Genomic DNA, 23,059 nt, shown 5'->3' on the forward strand with positions numbered 1-23,059 from the left:
AAAAAATTCTATTTAATTTTTTATTTATTATTATTATTATTATTTTATCAACATAAATCTTAATTTTTAAATATAAAACTTTGATTTATCTTATATATTTATGATCTATATATATTTTTTTTTATCATATAATTTGTTATTTAATAAAATTATTTAAATTTTACTTCATAATTTAGTTTAGGGCTCCGTTTACACGAAAGATCAACCCTGAATACAACTATCAACCATGCAGGTAAATTGATATCTATGACAACAATCAAATTGATATCCTTGACCTCAATATAGTCAATTTCAAATTTTCCCATTATAGAATCATATATGTCACTTATCTGTCCATTCTAAAACCATAAATGTTGAAAATTACACCAAAATAATGGAGTCAAATTAATTGAGAAGTAGATCAACTGTTGTCCACTTAAAATTTTAATCTCTCATAATATAAGCCCTAACTTAATATAATAATCTTTGCAATATCACAAGCCAGTTCCTTGGCAGGTGATGTATTTATTTAAGATATTAGTGTCTATTAAGATAAATGTTTATGTAAATTGTGGTTGATAGAAAAGGCTCCTATCATGTTTTTATCCACAGGGGATGATTTATTCCAAATGTATATGGCTTTGTTTGGGTTAGCTTTAAAAAAAAAAGTGTTTTTTTTTTAAGTTGTAGAAGCACTTATTTTAAAAGTACTTTTGAGAGTAAGTTAAGTGCTTTTTAGTGTTTTATGTTTGGGTAAGCTAATGTAAAAGTACTTATATATATGTGAAGTTCGTTTTGATATGGATTTTTTAAAAGGGCTTTTTAGAGTGTCAAATTACTAAAAAGTGGGCATTCATTGAGTTATTTTTATACATTGCTATTAATAGTGATTATTAAAATATTAATGATAATAATAATAATAACTTAATGTATTATAATTATAATTATTATTATAACTTAATGTATTGTAATTATAATTATAATTATAATTATAATTATTATTAATTATTATAACTTAATGTGTTATGATTATAATAATAATTATTATTACTAATAATAATAATTATTATTATAACGTAATGTATTAATAATAATTATTATTATTATTATTATAGAATTATTATTATTATAGTTAAGTTTTTGTTGTTTAATAAGCTAGGACTAAGGGTATTAGTTTGTTTAATTGTTGAGGGTAAACCCAGTAATTTACAAAAACCCAAAACAATCTTTTTAAAAGTCTTTTTTCAAAAACACTCTTTACTGTACTGAAAAAGTTCGAATTTGGCTTTTTAATGAAATCTTTCGCTGCAGAAAAGTCTAATACAAACATCTTTTTCTACGTCTAAAAAGTGCTTAACTTATGAAAAATGCTTTCTGAGCAAAGCTCAATCCAAACAACCCCTATTATCCACAAGGACCACAACCGATGAATCCACCCTCATTACACAATAAGGAAATAAAATCACAACCACACTATATATATATATATATATATATATATATATATATATATATATATATATATATATATATATATATATATAGTCTCCGTCTTTAAAGTTTAAATTGCATATTTGAGTCAAGTCTTGCAAAACAACAAGCTGACAACAAACTAAACATCAGCCACAAATATTGTCGAAAAAAAATGATAATCATTAAATATATTTAATAATTAATTTAAAAATATTAATATTAATCAATATATTTTAAAATTGATTAAAAAATAATAATCACAATATTCAAGCGGAGAGAAGTGAAATAGTCAACTTCTTATTCACTTTTTGTGTGTTATGTACAATATTACATGGGAAAATGAATAAACATCCACATAAATTAATGTTTCATAACACAATATTAATTATTATTCAAAAAATTTTAATATTAAAATATTTAATTTTTATGAATATTAATTAATCTAAATGATGATCAATTTAGATAAAAAATTTTCTTTTTACTATTGTATTTTATTAGGGGGAAAAATTAAAAACTCTCATGAAGTTCTGTGTATTCATGCAAGATCCACGCCATAGGTGTTCACACGAACTTGTTTTATACGTTGTTGGTAGGGATATCAGCTTCCGATGTTACAGATGATAAGACAGCGAATTAATCTGCCAATTCTTTTGCAGTGGTAATATAGCCTATATTGATCAACAATAGCTCAAAAGGTCTAGGCATTCACACCCAAATGAGAAGGGGTACGTGACCCCAGACCCCAGTCCCCCTCATTTCTCTTCTATATATAGCTTTAGGGTTTGGAGTCCCTCGCTGCACCATCGACTCTTCATACCTTTCAGTTTGCGTTGTTGAAACTCCGAAATGGCTCTCACGTATATATCCATATATATATTAATTCACTAACATCCTTTGCATTAATTATTCATACACATGCTTGTGTTGTTAATATATTTTTTATATCTATATATATATATATATAAAGCTAAGGTTTTGGTCGTGGTTGATTGCAGGGCTGGCTTTTGCAGTGTCATGCATGCTGAGATGCGCCCTGTGAGGGGTTTAGGGCTTCATAGTCCTCGCTCACGGGTGAACATGTTTATCCTTTTATAATTTTCTCCTTTTGTTGTTGTATTTTGTTAGCAAAAAAACAATAGAGAATTGCAAGAGAAATCAAAAGAGAGTAAAAAGACAACGCAAATACAAAGTTTAACAATGTGCTAACACTCTCAGGAGTAAAGTAGTTGTATTTTTCTTATTCACTCGTCTCCCATAAAAAACAACAGAGTTATATATAAAATAAAAAAAAATTCAAGCCTATCCAAGATCCTAACCATATCGAGATCCTAAACTATTTAGATGCTCAATTTATACCATACAAAATCCTAGCCCTATCAGATATGAATCCCTACCGTGAGATATGAGCCATATATAGTCTATAATTTGTTCTATTTTGTACGTGTGTGTCTATATATGAATTTGGAAGGCATAATGTAATAATTATTAATGAAGTAGTAGCTACTAGCTAGCTAGCTCATTCATTAATATATTTTCTTGTTATGCAGATTTTCAGTAATCTGAACTTGAGGAACAATGTGCCGAAATCCTCGCCGTGTTTATCATTGACAAATGATCAGATACAACAGCATTTCAAGTATAATTACCACAAGGATCTCTGCATGTCTGCACAACGAGCTACAAAATGCAGTGCTGCAGGCGAGGCTACAGAAGCTGAGGTTGCCAACAAGGCAACTCCGAACATCGACGAAGCAGGCCAACTTTACAAAACAAAAGTTATCTCAAATAAGACTCTTGTTGGCCCCAAAGACGAGCTGGGAGAGATTTGCCATATCATACTCGATCACGGAGGCAAATTTCATTTCGTGGAAGGCCAATATCTTCGAGTAATTTTACATCCGGTAAGCTTGTTTTAGTGCATTAATTTTCATGTTTGTGATTTAATTTTATGCTTTTCTCTACTAACTATATATAGTCTTGCAGGGTGATGATAACGTTTTCTCCATTGCATCATGCAGAGATGGAGATTCTTCTGATGGCAAGACACTCAGTTTGTGTGTTCGCCGTGCAGAACTGTCACCGCATAGTGTCAGTGACTTCCTCTGTAACTGTAAAGAAGGAGATAAAGTTGATATTAAAGGTTTGAAAATATATAAACTCTCTTCAAATTTAATTTGTGTTTGATTACGAGCTAGGCTTAATATGTTCCAAATTTGTTAGAATATATGGACATTAATATTTAAAAATTATATGTTATGAGTTTTAAAAATAAGATACAGTTTGAATGTGTTTAATCAATTGGATTAAGTTGAAAAATAAGCTCGATTAATTAATTTGAGTTTTCATGATTAGAATTAATTTATTTCATATGACTCCTACAAGGAGACTATATATATATATATATAGAACTAACTATAATGAAGGTGTCGATGTGATCATATATAGAAACATTGGGTACAGGAAATTTGTTGAGATATCCATGAGGTGTTAATTTATTAGTTTTGCATGTGTTTTTTTCTCACATTAATTCTTCTCACTATAATTAAATTTTCACCATTCTTAATTAATTAACACCTGTAATAAAATTTGATTTTTGTTGTACATTTTTAATGCAGGCCCTTTTGGGAACACAATGATATTCCCAGATGATCCAGAAGCCAAACATATCATGATTGCAACGGCAACTGGTATTGCTCCTTTCCGCGGCAACACTCAGCAATTGTTCCCAGATTGACACCTACCAAAACATAAATTCCAAGGATTGGCCTGGTTGATCAACGGAGCTGACAACTATAACAGCCTTCTTTACAACGAGGAATTCACTCATATCCTAAAAGGCAATCCTGACCACTTCAAGTACGTACTTGGGATAAACAAACTATCAATCATTTGCAATTAATGATCATTAATTAAAATTATGCAGGTATGAGACGGCCTTGAATAACTCTGTGGCTGACTGCATCTATGTGAACGGTGATGAAATTTTCACGCTTTTGGATAAAGGTGCATATATATATTTCGCTGGATCAAAGACAATGATGCTTGGAATTCTGGAGACATTTCAGAAAATGGCTAAGGAAAGAGGTGTGATTTGGGAAGAGATGTTAGCCCGGCTGAAGAAAAATAATCAATGGCGTGTTGAAGTTTACAAGATCATAACTTCAATCCAATGGTTTTATGTTAAATCAGTTGTGGCAATGGCATTGAGTAATGCCTTTTATTCATCATGTATAGTTTAATAAGTGCCACTTCCGTTTGTGTCTGCGTCTATGTCTGTGTCTGTTTGTGTCTGTGACGATCTGCATGGTTTCTAAGTCCTGTCATAATATTAATAAATGTATTTGGTATGAGATAATGTTTTACTCTGTTTGGTTTTTAATGTTTGTTGGTATGTTTTGTTTTATTGGAGCTAGATGCATTTTGTTCTTAAGCCTAAGTGACCATACTTTAGTCATTACATACAATGGCAATTTTATTTATTTATTTTATTATTATTTTGTAAGAAAACAGTCGTTTTTTTAAACAATAAAGCACATTTGTTAATAAATATCATTTATATCTTATGAAATTAATTATTTTTAATAATATATTTTTTATAAAAAAAAATAGAGGGAGATAATGAGATGAAACAAGTAAAAAGATCATTTAAGCTCTCTTCTCTGTCGCACCACGACTTTTGAAAAAAATTACATACAAACTTTAAATTTTAAATAAATGTATATAAATAATTACAAATTTTGTAATGATATATATATTGAATTATAAATGTTATGGAATTCGTAAGAGATCTAGAAAGATAAAGATGTAAACAGACATGGTACACAAAGAGTAGTATAAATAGTACTAAAAGCATATACTTATACCGAGAACAAATAGTTGGGTCTCTGATGAGACAACTATTTATGATACTGTGCATCCCCTCCCTGCTATTTATTGAACTGGTGAGTCTATTATGTCCGAGCATTGTGCATCATCACTGTTCATAAAAAGAGTTGCTTTACAGGTTATGCATGAACACCTGTAAAAAAAACGGCCTCATATATATATATATATATATATATATATATATATATTCAGGGGCGGAAGGAAGGGAGCACCCCTTTGGCCCAACTAATATTTTATATATATATATATATATATATTCAAAGGAATAATTAGATGCATCTATTCACCCGCAGCACCCTCTCTCTCTCTCTCCCACTCCCTCTATCTCTCTTTCTCTCTCTCTCTCTATATATATATATGTTTAATTACTAGTTTATATATATTTTTAGAGAAATAGTTTGATGTATTTATGCACCCCTCTCTTTTATAACACACACACACTCTCTCTCTCTCTCTCTCAATCAATATATATATATATATATATGCATAATTCATTGGATATTTATTTTTATTTTCTTAAAAATATTATTGTTTTTACAAATTAATACTGATAGTAAAATAATAATAATAATTAGAATAAAAATAAAATTTATTATTTAGATATTTTATAAATTATTTTATTTAATATAAAAGATTTTTTCAAAAAATTATTATTTGGTCCTCTATTTATTACAAATTAATTTATATAGAAGAAAAATTATATTTTAAAAATTGCAAAATATTTATTGGTTGAAACCGTGGTTTTTTTATTAGTTGGATATACCATACAAAATATATTTAAAAATATAAATATATATATAGAAAAAATAATTATAAAAATTTATTATTTTGCCCCTTAATTTTTTTTTGTTTTGGATAAAAAAATTGTGAATATATATTTTTAAATTTTAAAAAAATTTAAAAAATTTATAATTTTTAAATAAGCACCCCCTTCTTTGTTCTTCTGGCACCACCACTGTATATATTTATATACACCTCTCTAAGACTACATATATATATATATATATATAATTAGTTCCGATATTATTTTAATGAGGTAAAACCAACAAAATTTGTTTGATTAGTTTAAGAGATCAAATGTAGTATATTTTCACAAATAGATCAAACAACATAGATCTCAATTCAGTGGTGTCGAATTAGGTTTAAATTATGTAAAAATGATTTTCTTCATTAAATATATATATAAATTAATTATAAATTTGTTCAAGGAGAGTCGTTCTCATGACTATAGAAAATGAATCTATTTGGAAGTTAAGGTTTTTAGTTCATATATTGCTCATATATTAGCTATAATGTTACAATGCTAGCATTATATGAGGTTTGCTTAACAAAAAGCTCTTGGGCCATTGAATTATCATTTATTTGGTGGTGATATGATACCAAGAGGGATAAGTTTTTTAAATAAAAAAAAAGTATAATTCCTTCAACAATCTATCTATTTTTTCAAATTTATTTTTTTAGTCCCTTTATTTTAGATTGTAATATTTTAGTTTTTTTCATTATTTTAATTGAGTCATGTCAATTCTCCTAAACCCTAAACTCTCAAGAAACTACACTAATATGACTCAATTAAAATAATAGAATGGCTAAAAAATTATAATTTAAACAAAAAAAAACTAAAAAAAATATTTTGAAGAAATAAAGGACTTTTCAAAAAATTATACTAATAAAAACAAAGCATACATACTGTACACCTAAACTTACATTGTCTTGTGAAATAAGAAATGCGTGTGAAATCTTTTCTAAATTTTGAAACGGGACCATTAGTTCCATATCTAAGTGATTTGGTGAAAAGGTTTTTAGAATATGTCTTTAACTTGAATTATTAACATATTAGGGAAAAATATTATTAAACTAAAATTTTTCTCGTAGTATTCTATCCCAAGGATATAAATCAAATACAATGTGAAAATCTAATTGAAGAAATAAATGATGCATCTTAGTAGAAAATTGCTTAAACTACAGAGAAAAAGTCTTTATTTTCCACATCTTTCATGTCCAATGGTCTTTGATAGCAAGGCAATATAAGAATGGGTCACTTCATGTTTTCACATACTAAAAAAATAAGTTTTGGAGGGTTAAATCTACCGGGGATATCTTTAAAAGAATGCTATATTTGCTCAACAGGAAAATCTACTTAGGCCACTAAATTATTATTTATTAATTGCTACATGATATTAAGAAGGAAAAATTTATTAGTTTCGTTAAGGGTTGTGGACTAGTAATTTTTTGATGATCAAGCACGCATGCACCACAACAATCAAAAGAAGAGGCACAAACATTTGGCAACACAGTTGGCACCATGTGCTTCGTCTGCGGGGCCAAGTTAGGAGAATCAAATCCACTTGAAGTGGCAACACACAGGTACAAACTATCTTGTAAACATATCCTCATCACGAAGTAAACGGTGATCTAAAATATCCAATCCAAAAACTGGCTCAATCAACCTCTCGTTGATAATGACTTCTCGTCAACGTGACATGGCTTCATCAAGATCTCCACCACAATCACCATGGACAATAAGCTCCTTCTCACGAGACCGACGTACTGATGCTTCAATACCTACTCCTTAGGGCATATTTTTCTCTCTCTCTCTCTCTCTCTCTCTCTCTCTCTCTCTCTCTAGCATCATAAATCCATAAGCAACGCCTTATATATATAGTCCTTCACACAAATCGTCTCTTAACAACTTTCCTCTTCAATCTAGAAGTACAACTCTGTTGTAACTGTGCTGCAACTTGGCTCATCTACTAACACTAACTCAGTTCCAACCTAGTTACAATTCGACCTTAAGACCAATCCAATCATCCTAATTAAGTCCAAGGTTGCCGAAACCTTCCAAACTCTACTGACAACAATAACCAGTTAAACTCCATTGTCATGCTAGCAAGAACCCTTTCGGTTCTTCACATACGCCTATATATGGCAATCATACTATAATAGGTCTTCACATGTGATCTTCATGCTAGTAAAATTCATTCACAGATCATGTAGCAAAATCGATGTTGGCGTGCGAACCTTGTGTAACCCTAAAATTGCTCGCACACCTCACGCTGACCTTAGTGCGCCTATATGCGGCCCGCATACCTTACTTCTATAGTCTTCCCAAGCCTTCTACAACTCTTCAAAGCTCTCAAAACAAAGCTTAAAAACACTACTAAACCCACTTAATTAGCATTAGAATGGGATGATCGAAACATCCTGACAATCGAGAGCAGGCGATTTTTTGCGTGAAAACCGCTTCAAATCGAAGGAAAAAACCATGGGATTCTTTAGGCCTTTTTACAAAACTTTCACTATGTCGATTAATGGAGATATGAAAGGTTCTTTCTAGCTAACTAGAGGTTTACAAGAGGAATGAGAGCATAACAAGTTAAGAGCTCATTCTCAACAGCATATACATCATCACTAGGGATGGATCTACACAATAGATCAAACCCGGTAGATTAGGAGAGCCACCCGCAGGATTCTCTACCCGAGATTTGGGCAAGATCCCGAGTCTTGATTTGTCAGTCAGATAGTCTTGCTTTGCTCAAGCCCTAATCCCTTTTTCTCCTCCTCTTCTTCTTGGCTTCTTACCTCTCTTTCTTTCACCCTTTCCCCTTTCTTTCTTTCTCTCTCTCTCTCTCCAATAAATGAGAGAATTCATCAAATAGAGTTTCATGTGAAAACCCAACTTTGCCCTTACCCTTTTCACAAATTGACATAGCTTCATTTTTTTCATTTTATATTGGGTCAACGCCCAAGTTATTTTTTCTAGCCCAAATGGGCTGAAACCCAATACATATATATTTCACTGGATCAAAGACGATGATACTTGGATTTATGGATGCATTTAAGAAAATTGCTGCCAAAAAAGGTGAGGAATAGCCAAAAATGCTAGCCGAGCTGAAGAAGAATGATCGTTGGCTTGTTGAAGTTTACTAGATCATATATAGCTTCAATTTAATATGTAGTAATGGTCTTATATATGTTAAATTGGTGGCAATGACATTGAGTAATGTCTTTTTATGTATCTGTTATATATAGTTAAATAAGTGCCACCTGCATGGTTTGTAAAATGTAATGTAAGTCTTGTGAAAAATATTATAAATGTACATATTGGTGTGAGATGTTGATATTTTACTTTGTTAAGTTTCTAGTAGTTGTTAGCATGTTTTATTTTATTATAAGATATATATATATGTGCGTATGCCAATTCTTAGTCACGGAGTACAACTAGAGAATTTGTTAAAAAGTATCATTTATTTGTCTTCGTTATTAATGTACTTTAATAATAGATTTAAAAAGGAAGTAGTAGCTTTCCTTCACTCTCATCTAGGTGATATAGAATAGAAAGAGAGGATATATATATATATATATAGGTATATATATATATATATATATATATATATATAAGACCAAAGCCTTGATTTGAGATGCAGGCACGACCACGCAATTCAGTGTCTTTTTTATAATAAATATAATATAAGATAAAATCCAAGGATTCAGAGCATCTTCTTAGCTAACGCAAACGTAATTAGGAAATAATTATATATAAGAAATGTTTTTTTTATTATTATGCATGATATTAGATTTGGAGAAATTCCAAACAAATCTATATAAGTAATTACAATTTTTTTTTAACAAAAACAATAAACATCATCACAAGGACGGACAAACATGGAAATGTATCAATTATGATAATTTAACTATCTCTTAGAGATAAATTTCTCTTATTATGCAACCTTGGGGTGAAAACACTGTTTTTTCTCACAATTGATCCACACCAAGACCAGAACAACAATAATGAACAATATTATTAGATCCTAATATATAGTGTGTGAATAATACTTATAAACAATTATATAGGAGTAAGATTTTAAACCCTCATCTCCTTGTACACTTTGTGATTAGTTACCATTGAATTATCAATGTTTTAAGTAATTAATTACAAATTTTGTGATGGCATACATAACAAAATAATTAAATATGAGAGGTTTATATGTGTGTATACCCTTAAAAAATTGATATAATTATAGAAAGCTTGAAAAATTCAGAAGATTCACATATTTATCTTGTGCATATATATATAATCATATACAATAAATATTTATATAAATTACTATGTAACATAAAAATCAACTAAATTTTTAAAAAAATTTAAACGCAGTTCATGAGCTATATATGGTTTATGAACAAAGATAATGTTTATCCATGCCTTTAAATTGTTAATGATTTTTTTGTTTGACAAAGACCATAAGTGTCGTCCCATTAAAAGATTATTAAAGAATAAACATGTATAATAGTGCATTAATTATAGTGGTTAATTAACCACGTAAAAATTTATTAACTCTATCATATATTACATGTGGTGATGAAAACCCTATTACGTGCCCGCACGGAAGACTTTTAAAAACTAAACCGAGCTAATAAATTTCTCTTACCTTAAAACTCTGGAAGAAGAGGGATATAATTAACACCACTCACAAGGGATCTAGCTAGTTAATTTATTTGAAATAATACCATAAACAATATCTAGGCCTAGTACGCTATATGAATAATTAATACAACTACAAAACTTGTACGGTGTCACTATAATATTGTAATAATACTCTGGTACACAGTCAAAACTTTACACTTTTACTCACCCATTGCATGTAATTATCACTGGGCTAACCAATAGTCATCATTGTTAATCAAAGTAATGTGATTAATGTTTGGCATATTCACTGCAATATTAATTTACTAAATTAAAATTAAAAAAATTTATCTTACTTAAAGAGCCAAAATTAATATATTTTTATACGTGGCCTGACAGAAAGAATCAAACAGGACTTTCATTGATAAAAAAATAAAAAAATTAAAAAAATTAAAAAAAAGGCCGCTTGGCTTGCAAGCACCACCGTCTATTTGCCGAGGCCGTTTTAAACCAAGTGAAAAAGAATTTTACAAGTGAATATAAATAATAAATTTTCATAGGGCCATACATGCAGATTTTCCAAATTAAAAAAAAAATAAATAAATAAAAATATAAGTTGGAAAATAAGGAATTTTATCATTATATATAAATTATAAAATTTTACAGGGTCATATATGCAAAGTTCCAAATTTAAAAAAAAAAAAAGTTGGAAAATAAGGACGACAAGACTTCCATTTCAGTCATTCTCTGGAACAACAACAAAAAACCTTCGCAACTTCTCCTTCTCCGGCGATGGCGACCATCGGAAACAACCACCTCAACGCCAAGCTCGTAAGTCCTCCATCTCTTCCGACCTTCATCTCTCATTCAACATCTCCATCTCTCTCGATTCGCAGGTGCTTCTTGGTGACATGGGAACCGGCAAGTCTAGTCTCGTCCTTCGCTTCGTCAAGGGCCAATTCCTTGAATTCCAGGTCTTTTTTTGATTCATTGCGGATTTAGGGTTTGGGGCTTGGTTTTCAGCTTGATTTGGATTGCAGGAGTCGACAATCGGGGCGGCTTTCTTCTCGCAGACGCTCGCCGTGAGTGATGCCACAGTGAAGCTTGAGATCTGGGACACCGCCGGGCAGGAACGATACCATAGTCTCGCTCCCATGTATTATCGCGGTGCCGCCGCCGCCATCATTGTCTACGATATCACCAGCACTGTAAATGTCACTGATTAAATGCTTGAATGTATGAATTTCGGTTTCCTTTTCTGGTTTTCTTGATGAAAATTTGTTTTTTTTTTGTTGTAGGAATCGTTTGAGCGAGCGAAAAAATGGGTCTTGGAGCTCCAGAAGCAAGGTTTGTTGTTTAATGTTGTAATTTTTGTGCATTTAATGTGGCTCTGGAATTGAAAGTGTGGATGTGTTCAATCGCAGGCAATCCAAACATGGTGACGGCTTTAGCTGGAAATAAGGTGGATTTGCAAGATAAAAAGAAAAGGTCACAACTGAGGCAAGTTTGCAAAAATCAATCTTCTTGTCAAATTAATGTGTCCTTGAGTTCTTATGCTCATGCTTTCAAATTGTCCTCTCTGCAATAGAATTATTCAGCACTTTGAGAAATTTTTGCTTTATGACTTGGTTTTTTTATGTAATTCAATAGTATTGCATTTGTTAAGCGATCTGGTGATCTTAATTTAGTTTTTAGTTCACTTCAGTTTTTGGTGGAAATCTAGGATCAATCAACAGGTGGTTTGACATCTTGAATTATATTTTAACCTGGAATTGTTCCATGTTGGAGTGTGTAACTTATCTTCAAGCGCTGACCTATTTCTTGTCAAAGGATGTGTAGAGATATATGGATTCCTGAGTGGGAAACTTATGCTTCACTTGTTAATGAGTCGCTGATGTACCTAAGTTTATTATTGAATATTGGCTTTAGATCTTATTTGAGTTACTTTATGTTTGTTGTTTCTAAGTCATGACTAATGATGCAGGAAGCACGCTCATATGCTGATGAGAATGGTCTTTTTCATGGAAACATCTGCCAAGACTACTGTCAATGTGAATGACATTTTTGTTGAAATAGGTGAAGTCTTTTCTATTTCCTTTATCTGGTAGAAAATGACTATCAGTTCTTGACTTTTTCTAATTTTTAGAATTCACTTGTAGTTCTGTTAGGTATCATGATGGAATGTTCAGATTTGATTATACATAAAGGATATCTCATTTGTTTATTGTCCTAATAATGGTTTTTATTGTAATAATGTGAATGAAGATAGTTGCATTTGGAATTTTGCACCTCCTAGAAAATCCCATTTTTGTTAACATATCTAAGTAAATGGTGCCACAGAATTTTTCGTGTGAATAAGTTTTGTAGATTATTTGCACTTTTCATTATCTTTTTCGCATAAACTGCCTTACAATGCATTGCTGATATCAATGGTTGAGATACATGATTTGATCTTCTATAGGTTATCCTGCAAAATTGCTTCCAAAACTAGTGTGTCTTTTTTATTCCTGGTTATTCAACAAAATGAGTTTCGTATTTCATGATGCAAGTATTTTTCTCACATACAGCAAGAAGGTTACCGCGTGCCCAACCAGCTCTGAACCCCTCTGGGATGGTCCTTGCCAATAGACCTGCAGAGCAAGTGCAGACTTCTGCATGCTGTTCTTAGGTATTACTAGATGAAACTATGGCCTACTCATATCATGAGGAATGCATTATTTGTGCTTTAATTGAAATGTCATTAAGTGGTAGGATAGGATATGACTGCATTAATCGAAGTTAGTAGCCGCATATAACACAGGGTGACTTCGTTTCTAGGTTTTGAAACAAACAAACAAGAGAAGTAGGAAATCAATTTAAATAAAGTTTTTGAGGCTATTGCTATTCCACTGCTGTTAGGAAACCATCCAAAGTTGCACGAGTACAGGGTTAGCCATGAAAGCAAATCCCCAGCGTGCATTATTTGGTTTGATTTAGTCTAGCTATTGGACTACTATCACTCTTTCTTCAATGCTAGTCTACACTGTTTTCTCCACATTTATTTGGAAGTTCTTCTCACAATATCAGTAACAATGGAAAACAATACCACTTGAATGATTACATTTATTTTACCGTATAGTATTGATTATGTATTTTTCTTTAAGTTTGGCATATGTGTGATTTACTTTGTCAATCAAGACTAAATTGGAGCATTTTCATCCAACTTTTAACCACTTTTAGCAATGATGTAAATGCAATTACTAGTCTTCAATTTGATCTTGTTTGCTTTATACCTCACCGATTGTTACTGATCAGGTTGTTGGCCTTCAAATGCTTGCTTACTCTCCTACTTCCATGTGATGCAAGTGAAAGAATATGAAACCATTGAATGGGAGCTTGCTTTCAGGTTGGCAAATTGGTTTGCATTTGGAAATATCACTTGTGTTCAAGTTGTCCATCTTTGTTGATCCTGTAAATGTTCAAATGTTATGCTGTGAAATATAAATATAATTACTGTCCATGAAAGCTGTCAGAATTTCTCGTGTTTATTTGTTTAAATTTATGTATTAATCAGAGAGATTTATGTAATTTCAGTGTTTGAATGAGTCTATTGTGTTATATTCTTATTGTTATTTGAAGGAAATAAATAACAATGAAACGCACACACACGAATCCGAATGCATCCGTGTGTAAATCCCGAGGCAACTCCATATGACGTCATCTTCATATCGGATTCGGGATTGATAACGGATCTTGTCTCAAAAGAATCCGAACCCGTTAAGGAGTTTCAAATCTGTGGATCGATCATCCCTCGCTTTTTCTCTCGAGACGAAGCTCCAACACCCCATTTTTCCAGTGCTAGGGTTAGGGTTAGGGTTAGGGTTTTTGGTTCTCTCGCTGGTGATGGATCTCTCGCCGGAGACCGATGAGTACATCCGTGAATCCATTGAGGACTCTGTCGGCCTCCCCCATCCCCTGCTCGGACTCTCCGCCTCAAACTCATCGCCTCCGAGGATGAGCGCCACCGCCTGCAGGACCATATTTTTCTCCTCGGTGATCGCCTTGAAGATGCTGAGCGGCGGCTGGAGGAGTGCCGGGTCTGATCCATTGAACCTCTTGTTTCCCCGATCTTGATTTTTAGGGTTTTTTTGGTTTGGGCTCTGATGGGTGATCTTGGGGCTCTTCGTTGTGGAATAGGTGGAGGCGAGTATGAATGCACTGGAGCTGAGGAAGTGCATCGAGGAGAAGGCAGCGATGATCTCGGAACATCGGGCATTGACCGAACATTGCGCCTGTCTGGAAGAAGAGTGCTTGCGGTATGAGCGGGATCTCAAGAGGCTTATGGAGGCTTGTGATGAGTTGGGAAAGGAGAACGATGCTCTCCAAGAATGTATTCTGGATAACTCGGTGAGATCACTGTCATTGCCCTTTTGGAATTTGATGGAGATACTAATCTTGCTTAATTGAAAAAAAGGGTGAAAAAACAGTAATCTTGCATTTTGTTTTTTCAGTTTATGTGTTTATATTCATTGAATTACCTTGATTAGATAATTGGATTTTTTTTCGGGCCTGAGAATCCCCCAATGTGAGAAATTGTTAATGATATTATCTTGAGTTGATCCTCTTGTTTTTCTTTGTTATTGCAAATGATATAATTAGCTTCTATACAATGAGGCTATATAGCCTTCTCTATAACAAACCTAAATCTGGTCTTGAAGTGGGAATTGTTCTAACCTGTGTGATTCTGAGATCTATATTTACTCAATTGTGATTTTAATTGGGAAATTGTTTAGTTGAGTATAAAAGGCAAGTTTTGGACTGTGCAATGCCCTCTCTATGATCAGAGACTTGTTTTTATTACCTTCTTGTCTTAAATTTGAGGATTTTATATGATGGTGATTTTGTTTCAAAATTTTCTGTATGCGCTAGGTTGTGAGATTAGTGGATGAAATTGGGTTACTGAAACAGGATAAGCAACAAATGAGGGTCAATCTTTGCAGAGCTGAAGACGAGGTAAAAATGTAAATGAGCTTTTTTTATTTTTCTTCCCTTTTTTGTGCTTGCAAATCAAAATATAATCTGTTTGCTTCCTTCTAGGTTAAGGCACTCTTTGAGGAAAATAAACTCCTGGACCAAGAGAATAGGAGGTTGTTGACGCAGTTAAAAAAAGAAAGACAGCACCAAGAAACTGATGACCAACATTCTGCTGGTGCTTCTGTTGAGGTAAGAAAAAAAAATTCATATTTTTTAATTTTGAGTTTTGCTGGTCCTAATTCTGAACGAAAAAAAAAAAAATGGTAGATGTGCTTACTGGAGCTAAGTCATTGTTTGTATCTGTAAGGCATATAACCAGAGTGAGTAATTCACACCCATCAAAAACAATTTTTGAATTCTCTGAAAATCAATGGTTCAGGTGATTTTTGAGTAATATTATGTCATTCATATATGTAGCTTGGTGGGTCTATAGGTCCTTTTAGTTGTTAATATCCGCATGCCATTCTTAGGTTAGTTGTTTGACGCCCACACACCATTATTCCCAGAACTTTAAAAGTTGTGTCAAGCTGGATGAATACAGAAAATGTTCAGTTGTCATCCTGTTCACCAGCTCCGTCTTTAAAAGTTGTCAAGCTTGATGAATTCAACATTACTACTTTGTTGTATCATGACAACATCAACATGATACATGATTGACGTGTTTTGAGTCGTGTGTGGAAGACTGGCAACAGAGGATCCTGTCTATATTCTTAATCTTATATTAGATGTTCCTTGTTATGCTTAATCTGCTCTTTTGTCAGTTATGGGAATTACTTGGATACCAGAAGTCTAAACAAAGTGACATACTTATATTTTTTATTGTTTGCAGGAAAGCCAAAAATCAACATTAAAGGGAGGAGGCAACCCTGAACAAGCTCCGGATCCTCAAAAATAAAGGTACACCTAGAAAAACCATTGTCTCCCTGCAGCATAATTAATTGGCCCGTTGATAAGAAATTAGAGACGCAAATGACTGTTATCCAGTTTCCAACCCAGTGCTTGTACATGTTAATGCCCTGTTTTTCTGAGTTTCTATACTACAGGGCACCATAGAAGCATTTGTAGCTAATATCATATCCCAACTTGCTCTGCTAGGTATTACCCGCGCCACTCTGATGGACTCATTTTTATTTTGGGTGCAAATGAACTCTGGTCTGATTGTAGATTCTCAGGGATAATCAGATAATATATACTTTTCGTTTTGGAGGAAATTGAAGATTTCCAAATGTTGTTTAGCCAATTAAATATAACTTTATAATATTTGTTAATGATATCTTAATTCATTGACACTGAATTTTCTGCATAAAGTGTTTATATCCTTGTCAAAAAGACTGATTGGAATCTCAATTCATTAGAGTAATTCATCAGAGTAAGAGCACAGATGTGTCGAGATGATAATTTCATATCTGTGCATATCTCGACAAATAATTTATTCATATTTCATTAAAAAAAAAAATTAATACCTGGATAAAGGAGGGGAAGGACATTTAAAAGTGTTTGATTTTTTTAAAAAAATTAATTTTTATAAATATTTTGGTCAAAAAATAACCGCAAATGTTTTTCTTACTCTTTATATATTTATATATAAAGTTTTTTTTATATATAAATTATATAATACAAGTTGAAAACAATTGATGGCTATAATTTTTTTTCCAATGAAACACATTTGCTTCCTAAACTAAACACCCATTCCTACAAATTCCTATGGAATCTTGTAATACTAAATAGGAATGAATGCTATTCTTATGGAATTTAGGGCCATCCAAACAGGCCCTAAATATGTTTGTCATATCAAAAAAGTTAATTTGTTTAATTCAGATGCCAAAATCATTGGCGTACATCAAAACAACCTCGTGATCCCACCGGTGATTCAAAAAAAATACACACACACACACACACACAAACACTCAAGTAAAACAATAAATTATAGCCAAATATCATGGTAACGGACCATACTCTTCACTATGATATTGAATTGAACCTTCTCAAGGGTAAAAACCCAAATAAACTAAACTGCGAGGTAACTAAACAATGTGTTTGGCATATGCCAGCCATACCAATGAAATCAAAATTTAGTATCATGCCAAATTGCACTTGTCTCACTTAACACCATCTTTTTGGAAATTATGACATGGACGTAAGCAATCGATCAAACTGACCTTCGAATAAATGAAAATCAATAGCCAAACCGCTGCCCACTTTATTTGGGGCGCAATATAAATAAAACCAAAATTTTGTCTAAAATAATATCCAATGTGCAGCTAGACAGTAGCTCACCAATGGCCGATCATGCTGCTGCAGATTGCTTGTGATCGGAATCTTCAATGTTTAATGCTTCCAACAGCTTTGGCCAGGACTCTGAAATTCCTCCAGGTAGATCGAACTCTTGTAGTTTTCCTCGACTAGTATAGAACTCCTCCACCGGTTTGCTCTGCACAGAGATTCCAATTATTTTCTACTTAGAGCAGAAATCTGAAACATGAATCAGGTATATTCTTGCTACACAGAGATGCCAAGTGGATGAACAATTGATACTGATGGTAAAAATTACTGTGTGAAATTAGTAAATACGACAAGAGCTTGTAGCTAATAATCATGGGAATATCACGTGTAAGGTTACACACATATTAGTCCATGCAAGTTACATTGCACCGTTCGAACAAAACATATTCCATCAACCAGGTGAACTTCTATTTTAGCTGTAAAAATATGTTTATTTAACGAAGATTGTGGTTTAGTATTTCATTTTTATTTACATTTTGTACTAATCAAAACAGGTAACAATGGTTAAATGCAAAGCATGACAAGACCATACTAATGAAATTATCAAGATTGTTACCCACAAATTACCACTCTTCTTCATTGCATGAAAGGTCTCATTTGCTAATCTTAAATAATGCCTGGCAAAGCCCTTAGAATTGCTTTAGCATCTAAAAGTTGATCATGTTACTCATTCGAGCCTCAAGTCAATGGTGTTTGGCAAGAGTCGAAAGACAGATTCTGACCATTTGGATTCCCAGTTATTTGGTAATCTATGGGTAAATTTAGATTAGCTAATCTCAGCTCACATGAATAGGTAACAATAGAGAGTTATCAAAGTGCCTAACACTGCAGTTTATAATGATCTTGGTAGTTTGATTTTCTTCAGATGCCTTGTAAGTAATCTTGAGAGCAACATACATCCACATTAAATAATTAGATGAATAAACATTCTACAGCAAACAATAGAGCATGAAAGATTGATCACTACTATGTTTTGAACTTTCTCCATATTGAAGTATGATGTCTAGAGTTATAAAACTTAATTATACTACGCATGTTCATAAAAGAAACAAAAGAAATATTAGCTTATGGAGAAAATGACAAGATGAAAGTTATGAAATACCATTTCATTGTATATCCGGAGGCGCTCTTTCACCACCTCTTCAGTATCATCAGATCGAGTAATGAGCTTTGAGGTGCAGTGTGAGGGAGGGAGGAGTGGGGCCATATAGATACCAGGCATTCCATTTTCCCCCTTGACACTAATGGAGGCAACATTGAAGTTCCCTCCACATTGGCTGCAAATTCTTCTCCCAAGGCATTTTTCAATCAGCACATCTTCTCTTAGCTTGAGATTGAGCACCAAGTCTAAGTCAGTCACTCCCTCCAGTATTTCCTACATTTTGTTTACACATATCAATTGCTAAACATCACTGGAACAGAATTCTCTGATATTCTAGCATAAAAGGATCCGATCACCTGCTTTAGCTAGCACACAAACTGAGGGTGCAACATATATATCCTAGGCATTTTATGATCTAGTACAGCAATCCTTCTGGAGTTGTGGGCAAGAAGGATTATAATTTGAATTTTATCACTACTCCTATCTTAGCTTTATTTGTGAACTGATTGTGGGGTTCCACCAGCCATTCTACAAGTCTTCCAGGAACTAGAGTAAAGCATTATAAGACAGATTTATCTAATTAACAAGATACAGTGATTCATACACATAAATTCATTATTATGGGATGCATGATAGCAATTTCTAATGCTTCATAATCAGTATAAATTGGATTAGGAGATGCTTACAGCTTGCCTAATTGTCCGAGGAAAACCATCAAGAATAAATCCTGATTCACCTTTAGCAGCCCCATTCTCAAGTCGTTTGGATAGCAGATCTATTACTATTTCATCAGACACCAATTTGCCTTGATTCACAATGGCAGCAAGCTGTAAAATGGAACAGAAAAAATAACATAATAAAACTCACTTGCCTTACATAAACACTTTCAATCTCTTTATAGAAAATAAAATCCAACAAAATTGAATGCAATACAAATGTAAGTACAGTAAATTTTACCAACTTAAAAACTGTTGCAAACTTTGTCTTTATCCCACTGAAATTTTTGTTTCATGTGAAGTGAATGCTACATTCATCATCTCAATAAAGCATGTTCTTTCAAAGTTCAAACAACATATAGTAACTACAGTAACCACATTTTCAGCATATAAGAATGCATTGAACCATAAAACTACAATTTTTCAGAAAAACAATAATAAAAAGCTCAACTTTTCAGTGAGAAAGAAAAAAAAAACCATTTATCATCCTCACATGCTCAAAGTAGTAAACGCATCCTAAAGATCATTTTCCAATAAAAATTAAGTATATTGCAAACTGAGGATCAAATGTACTAATCTTGTCATGCATTTCCACAATTCATTTACAACATACTATCAATCCATCCTAAATTGAAATAACACCAAGATTATCACATCAAGAACCAACAACAAACGCACAATACCATTCATAGATCACCAAACTCAACCAAAAAAAAAAAAAACACTGAATTTCCCAAATCAAAGCAAGAAAAAGGATGAGGACCTGTTGAGCAAGGGGACCAGAAGAGCTAAGCTCTTCGCGGACGAGGTCGCCAGTGGCGATGTGAGGAACACCGAGGAGCTGCGAGAGCCGGCTGGCGTACGTACCCTTGCCAACACCAGGGCAACCAAGGAAAACCCATTGGACGTTCCTCTCACCCAGATCCCTCGTCTCCACCAACGTCACCGAGGAACCCATATTCGGCCCAGCAGCAAGCCCTGCCGGGTATATCACACTGGATTCTGGAGCCACCGTCGACATGCCTCTAGCGGCAGTAGCCGTGGCACGGAGGAAGCGGCTGAGAGCCGCCATGGACGTAGACGGAGGAGAGGAGTCGGAGATCTGGAGGAGTCCTAGGGTTTGGGAGAATGGAGATTTCTAGGGTTTGGGAATTTGGTCACGTGGGATGGTGATTGACGGCTGAGATTTCAAGATTACTTCGCTGATCTCTCAATCTGAGCCGTATATTTATTGAAGGAAATTCACTGCACGTGAATATTTGAAAGATTACGTTTATGCCCCTAAGAAAATATTTATTCTGAGAAATTTTTTACATAATGTTTTAAAGAAGTGGTTTATCCGTCTTTAAAAAAAAATAAATTATTATATAAATCAATTATTTTCACTGTATATATTAAGGTATTAACTCCACGTTTATATACAATATTATATATTATAATTTTTTTAATTTTAAATATTTTTTTTACCTGAGATTTGTTAAGATGAATTATTTTGCATTTATATATATATATATATATATATATATATATATGTATTTATATATTTGACGAGATATGGTTCAAAACATATGAACACAAAAAATATTTTTTTATTTATTAATTTATTTTAAATATATTTACTTGTTGATAAAGGCTAGCAAAAGAGTTTTTTATTTATTTATTTATTTATTTATTATTAACATGCAGAAAATCATTTTAAATGCACCTAATTTTTTTTAAATGGTACTTAAATCATACATCAGAGTCCGTTTGATTTGTTTATAGGGCAAGACTTAGGCGGTGTTCGATTTCAGGGGAAGTGAAGGGTAGTGGTCTGACTTCCTCCACTTCTGGTGTTCATTTGTGCTGAAGTGGGGGAAGTGGCACTTCCCCCACTTCCGACTAAAGTGGATTTTGAACTAAGCCTACTTCAATATTTTTTTTACTGAAGTGGGGGGAAGTGAGTCAATCTAAAAAAACTAACTTATTTTCACTTCTAAAGTATTTTTTGAACTCATAGAACTTCATCCAACACTAAATCCTCTCGATTCTATTCTCGACTTTCGACAGAATGAACACGAGTCCCGGAAGTGATATCACTTCCCCACTCGGGGAGTGACACTTCCCTCGTTCCTAACTTCACTCACTTACGAGTGAAATAAACGCCCTTTAGTGAAGTGCAATGGGTGGAGTTGGTGTAGTTACCAATAACATAATGACATGTGTCCCACTAATAACAAATTTATATACTTTAGTTTTTTTATTTTCCTCTGTTAACTCTTTTTCTCCTGTTAGCTTTTAATTGTTCATCGAGATTCTACAAACAAGAAAGGGCACACTTCTTTTCCCACTCTCTTCTATGGTTCTTGAACTTCTACCTTTCCTCGTTCTTCTCTTCTTCTTTCCTTTTTTTTCCAATGGCGTCCTTCTTTATACAATAATATGTTTTTTTTCTTATGCTTTAAACCTGTCCAAAAAAAATTAGCACGAAAAAACCAATAATCCAAGGTTATCAATATGAAAATTGCACAAGTTTAGCTCAGGTGAATACTTACTCTCTTTTTTGTTATAATTACTTGCTATGTTTCTTGCTAATTTCTTTGGTTATTTTTACCTTGATTAAATTTTTAATGTTTTTTCTTGATGAATGGAGGTATCTATTACTAGTAAATTTTGTATTTATTGGTTGTCTTATTACTACTTATACTACCAATTGTATTATAACTTTTGGAATAATTTTTATGTTTATTTTTTTGAAATTTTATTGCAAGAGTCATCTTCATGTGTGAACTCCTTGTTGACTGAACAAGCTTCCCAACATAAGTAATTGTGACTACATTAATCAATTAGATTCAAAAAGTGTACTTATCAAGATGAGATGGATGTAACTGAAGAATGAATCATATTCAGTTGTTCTTTTTGTTTTATTGTTTTGGTTATGATATAGTTGGTCTTTATTTGATTGGAGACTAAAGAATGTGGTGATTATGATAAACAAATATTCTATTTCAAATTATTATCTAATTATATGATGACAAGGTGATCTATTTTTCATCAGTAAAATGTTTTTTTATTAAGTTTAACAATATATTTTATGTTTTCTCATAGCTAATCTATAAAGAGACATGCATGTTAAATTAAACGTGTTTGTGTGATGTCTCATGATTTTTTGTTATAATATGGTTGTTTTTTTTTTTTAATTATTGGATTGAAGACAAGGGAGTGAGT

The 23,059-nt window shown here is 32.6% G+C and overlaps 4 protein-coding genes and 1 long non-coding RNA gene across 5 annotated transcripts; 4 read left to right on the top strand and 1 right to left on the bottom strand.

The window, feature by feature from the left end:
- Positions 1–226: 226 nt before the first annotated feature.
- Positions 227–4,691, top strand: LOC120265252 (ferredoxin--NADP reductase, root isozyme, chloroplastic-like). Its single transcript, XM_039273133.1, has 5 exons — positions 227–232; positions 3,000–3,353; positions 3,436–3,592; positions 4,068–4,173; positions 4,376–4,691. The coding sequence occupies exons 1-5, from the start codon at positions 227–229 to the stop codon at positions 4,689–4,691; spliced, it is 939 nt and encodes a 312-aa protein (XP_039129067.1).
- A 6,777-nt stretch (positions 4,692–11,468) lies between these two features.
- On the top strand, positions 11,469–12,461 carry LOC120265253 (ras-related protein RHN1-like). Its single transcript, XM_039273134.1, has 6 exons — positions 11,469–11,569; positions 11,635–11,712; positions 11,779–11,946; positions 12,037–12,085; positions 12,163–12,238; positions 12,389–12,461. Exons 1-6 carry the CDS (start codon positions 11,531–11,533, stop codon positions 12,459–12,461), a joined length of 483 nt encoding a protein of 160 aa, XP_039129068.1. The 5' UTR covers positions 11,469–11,530.
- Positions 12,462–12,753: 292 nt separating this feature from the next.
- LOC120264433 lies at positions 12,754–14,313 on the top strand. Its single transcript, XR_005537428.1, has 3 exons — positions 12,754–12,814; positions 13,306–13,406; positions 14,033–14,313. It is a non-coding gene; the product is annotated as an uncharacterized LOC120264433 (long non-coding RNA).
- A 383-nt stretch (positions 14,314–14,696) lies between these two features.
- On the top strand, positions 14,697–16,655 carry LOC120264434. Its single transcript, XM_039272248.1, has 5 exons — positions 14,697–14,814; positions 14,915–15,124; positions 15,647–15,730; positions 15,815–15,941; positions 16,581–16,655. Exons 2-5 carry the CDS (start codon positions 14,927–14,929, stop codon positions 16,619–16,621), a joined length of 450 nt encoding a protein of 149 aa, XP_039128182.1. The 5' UTR covers positions 14,697–14,814; positions 14,915–14,926; the 3' UTR covers positions 16,622–16,655.
- Positions 16,656–17,776: 1,121 nt separating this feature from the next.
- LOC120264420 (probable adenylate kinase 1, chloroplastic) lies at positions 17,777–21,015 on the bottom strand. The gene is made up of 4 exons (XM_039272233.1): positions 20,616–21,015; positions 19,823–19,963; positions 19,137–19,409; positions 17,777–18,182 (listed from the first exon to the last, which is right to left on the bottom strand). The coding sequence occupies exons 1-4, from the start codon at positions 20,922–20,924 to the stop codon at positions 18,039–18,041; spliced, it is 867 nt and encodes a 288-aa protein (XP_039128167.1). The 5' UTR covers positions 20,925–21,015; the 3' UTR covers positions 17,777–18,038.
- Between the last annotated feature and the right edge of the window lie 2,044 nt (positions 21,016–23,059).

Source organism: Dioscorea cayenensis, chromosome 7, assembly GCF_009730915.1.
Source record: "Dioscorea cayenensis subsp. rotundata cultivar TDr96_F1 chromosome 7, TDr96_F1_v2_PseudoChromosome.rev07_lg8_w22 25.fasta, whole genome shotgun sequence".
NCBI classification, from domain to species: domain Eukaryota; kingdom Viridiplantae; phylum Streptophyta; class Magnoliopsida; order Dioscoreales; family Dioscoreaceae; genus Dioscorea; species Dioscorea cayenensis.

Coding starts and splice junctions, on each gene's coding strand:
- LOC120265252 (XM_039273133.1), top strand. Junction 3,354..3,435: donor TTCGAGTAATTTTACATCCG/GTAAGCTTGTTT, acceptor ATAGTCTTGCAG/GGTGATGATAACGTTTTCTC. Junction 3,593..4,067: donor AGATAAAGTTGATATTAAAG/GTTTGAAAATAT, acceptor TTTTTAATGCAG/GCCCTTTTGGGAACACAATG.
- LOC120265253 (XM_039273134.1), top strand. CDS start 11,531: ATGGCGACCATCGGAAACAACCACCTCAACGCCAAGCTC. Junction 11,570..11,634: donor ACCACCTCAACGCCAAGCTC/GTAAGTCCTCCA, acceptor CTCGATTCGCAG/GTGCTTCTTGGTGACATGGG. Junction 12,086..12,162: donor CTTGGAGCTCCAGAAGCAAG/GTTTGTTGTTTA, acceptor GTTCAATCGCAG/GCAATCCAAACATGGTGACG.
- LOC120264420 (XM_039272233.1), bottom strand. CDS start 20,924: ATGGCGGCTCTCAGCCGCTTCCTCCGTGCCACGGCTACTGCCGCTAGA. Junction 19,410..19,822: donor CTCGGACAATTAGGCAAGCT/GTAAGCATCTCC, acceptor AACAAAATGTAG/GAAATACTGGAGGGAGTGAC. Junction 18,183..19,136: donor TCCGGATATACAATGAAATG/GTATTTCATAAC, acceptor ATCTCTGTGCAG/AGCAAACCGGTGGAGGAGTT.
- LOC120264434 (XM_039272248.1), top strand. CDS start 14,927: ATGAATGCACTGGAGCTGAGGAAGTGCATCGAGGAGAAGGCAGCGATG. Junction 15,125..15,646: donor AATGTATTCTGGATAACTCG/GTGAGATCACTG, acceptor TGTATGCGCTAG/GTTGTGAGATTAGTGGATGA. Junction 15,731..15,814: donor TTTGCAGAGCTGAAGACGAG/GTAAAAATGTAA, acceptor GCTTCCTTCTAG/GTTAAGGCACTCTTTGAGGA.